Source organism: Elephantulus edwardii, unplaced genomic scaffold (genome assembly GCF_000299155.1).
Source record: "Elephantulus edwardii isolate Elephantulus edwardi_28Jun2011 unplaced genomic scaffold, EleEdw1.0 scaffold00084, whole genome shotgun sequence".
Classification (NCBI taxonomy): Eukaryota; Metazoa; Chordata; class Mammalia; order Macroscelidea; family Macroscelididae; genus Elephantulus; species Elephantulus edwardii.
In genome coordinates this window covers 10,334,928-10,337,842 of record NW_006399834.1, presented here as the reverse complement: position 1 = coordinate 10,337,842, position 2,915 = coordinate 10,334,928, and the positions used below count along the sequence as shown (strand labels likewise).

At 34.5% G+C, this 2,915-nt stretch overlaps 1 protein-coding gene across 1 annotated transcript in view; it reads left to right on the top strand.

The window, feature by feature from the left end:
• Nucleotides 1–2,915, top strand: part of STRN3 (striatin, calmodulin binding protein 3) — a 121,785-nt gene that overhangs the window by 51,428 nt on the left and 67,442 nt on the right. The window contains exon 4 of the mRNA XM_006889972.1: nt 2,299–2,380. Coding sequence (XP_006890034.1) covers nt 2,299–2,380 — 82 coding nt within the window. The remainder of the gene's footprint in view (nt 1–2,298; nt 2,381–2,915) is intronic.

Below are 2,915 nucleotides of genomic sequence, written 5' to 3'. Positions count from 1 at the left end.
TTTTTTTTTTTTTTTTTAAGTACATTTTTTATTAAAGAAAAATGTCCTTAACAACATAGTGAAAGGTTGGAAACCTATTTCAAAGTTGGGGAACTAGGTAAACCTTCTCTTTACCACTCAGCTGTTAGTTCCATATACTGGGATAAGTTGTCAATTACTGTGAAGCTGGAAATTTTGTCACCAGTATTTTGAATATTAGTAGGGTCACCCATGGTGAATAGATTTCAGCAGCCCTTAAAGGCACAGAAGCAGGAATAGCTGTCCATTTCAGAATATGCCCTTGAATAAATTTTGAATAGGAGTGGGATATTTTTTTATAACAGTACCAGAAGTTAAAGCCTCCCAGGTTGGAAGGCAGTCAGAATACCAGTGGGGAAGATCTACCTCTTAGAGTCAGCCTTAGTGATGAGAATGGAGTAAAGCTTTGAGCCAGTGCAGGACTTGTGTAGGCTGATGATGTGTGACTTAGTTCAAATCTAGGAGAAACAGTTAAAAACATCCATTAATAGTTGAAACATGGAATGTATGAATTTAAGAAAGTTAGAAATTGTAAAAAAAGAAATAGAACTCAAAAGAATTGTTAGTTCTAAGCATAAGTGAACTTACATGATGGTCATTTTGCATTGCACAATCATTATTTACAATGCGGGAAGTGACAGACTGATGAGACATGGCATCACATTTGTTGTTGAACATGTCAGGATATGAAGTACAGTACTGGCATCAATAGCATGAGCTCCATATGCATAAAAGGGAGACCTTTTAATGTGAACTTTATTTAGATTTATGTACCAACCACTAAAGCCAAAGATGAAGAGACTTGAGAATTTCCGTCTACTTCTGAAGTTTGAGATTGTTCAAACATGCAGTCTCTATGCATTAATAACAGCAACGGGGACTGGAATGCAAAGTTGGAAAAAAGAAGGTTCCTCAGTGATTGGAAAAGTTATGACTTTCCTAATGGAAGTGAGACCAGAGATTGTGTTTGTTTGACCAGTGACTGACTTACTACAAGCACATTTTTACAGGGGCTATGGGCTAGGAAAGGGCAAATTTTGTAAGTGAACATGGCCAGATAGAATACACAGGAATTAAATCAGCTACATCTGTGGAACAAGAAGCTCAAAAGCTCAATATTAGTTAGGACTAGGCCAGTGACAAACTGTGGAACAGATCAGATTAACTAGGCTACTTATGTTTTATTTTCTCTAAAGAGAGACCACGGAGCTCTGGTGGTCTGTGGTAAGAAGCTGCACTGTAATCCTCAAGGCACTGGGTTCAAATCCACCAGCTGACCTGTTGGATTCATGGCCTCTGAAAACTTGCTGGGGGGTCAGCTATGGGTCAGGTCTGACCTGACAGCGCACAGCAACAATCAAGTGGAGAGTTGATGAGAAATAGGACAACCCTTATCTAGATAGACACTCATGACTGCAACAGTAGACTGCAGTGACTGTGAGGATCATGTGATTCTTAGTTCTCTTATACATGGGTGTCATGGACTTACAGTCGTCCTGTGTACAACAGAACTCACTAATTGCTCTGTAAAGAAGGTGAAGAGGCATCCTGTTCCTGCAATTATTTGTAGCCTATGAAAGAAACTCTGAGCAATTAATTCTGTTCTGTACTTTACATGATCTTTGTGAGTTGATAGCAAATTGACAGCACTGGATTTGTTTTTATGTTTGTAGGGAAAATTATTAATTTGGATTATAATGATTAGATAAGCAGTAACTGCAGTGAATAATTACTGTCAAGAAATATTTGTTTAAATGACTTTGAAAAGTTTGTGAGCCTAATTGAGTCTTTCCAAGATTCCTCCACATTATTTATCATAAGGTCCACTTTCCACACTCTTTATTTTATACCATGTTATAATGATAGTTTTTCAGAGTTGACTTTCCTTCATAATTGTTGCCAATATATGTTAAAACTTAATTTTCCTAAAATTTTATCATTTATGAAACATTTTTTAAAAATGCATGTACTTTGTTGCCTTTTACCAGTAACAAAGCATCTTTTGTAGTTTGTAGTGATTAAAATTGCTATGATCAGTGTAGTTTCATTATAAGGACTCTTTAACATAGTTTCAATGTACTATCAAAAGGCATGTGACATTTTAAATGTATAACAAGTTAGATAATTTTGAATGTTATTAACATTTTCTGGGTTAATTTAGTTGTAAAAATGAAATTGACTAAGTGTTAGAGTTTAGAAGACTCAAAATTAAGTCATTCACTATTTTTGTATATTTTTAATATGTGAACAGTGATGACTTTTTTGAAAAAACATTTTTAGATGAAACCAAAGATACTGAGGCCCCCACAGCACCTCAGAATAGCCAGCTAACCTGGAAGCAAGGCAGACAGCTGTTACGACAGTGAGTAATGTTTTATTTTCAGCTTTCTTTTAAGGATCTATGTATGAAGGTACTTATATTTAGTCATTTTGCAAGTAAAAGTTACTTAATTGTAATAGAACAATGTATATTTTTTAAATACTACTTCTTCTGTCCTTTAAAGTTTGTTTTTTCCAAGGTGATAGCATTTTCTTATTTGTATAATAGAATGTCCAAAAGACTTCACTTGCCTGCCAAATCCTTTTAGTTGAGTTTCTGGGTTTTAAATTAGGGTAAACAAAATTTTAGCCATCTTTAATTGTATAATTCATTGACATTAATTACTTAATTGCAATTTTTTTTAGTCTGTGTATAAAAATACAACAAAATATGCACCTGTTTAGCAGTGTTTATATGTACGATTCAGTAACAGAGGTTACATTGTCATCACATTATGTCCCATTCTCACTATCTTTACCTGTACTGTTTCATTAATCATAATTAACTTGTACTCCCTGCCCCTGAAAGTTCTCATCTAAGCTTTTTAGTTACTGTGGTTAGTTTGATCATATATATA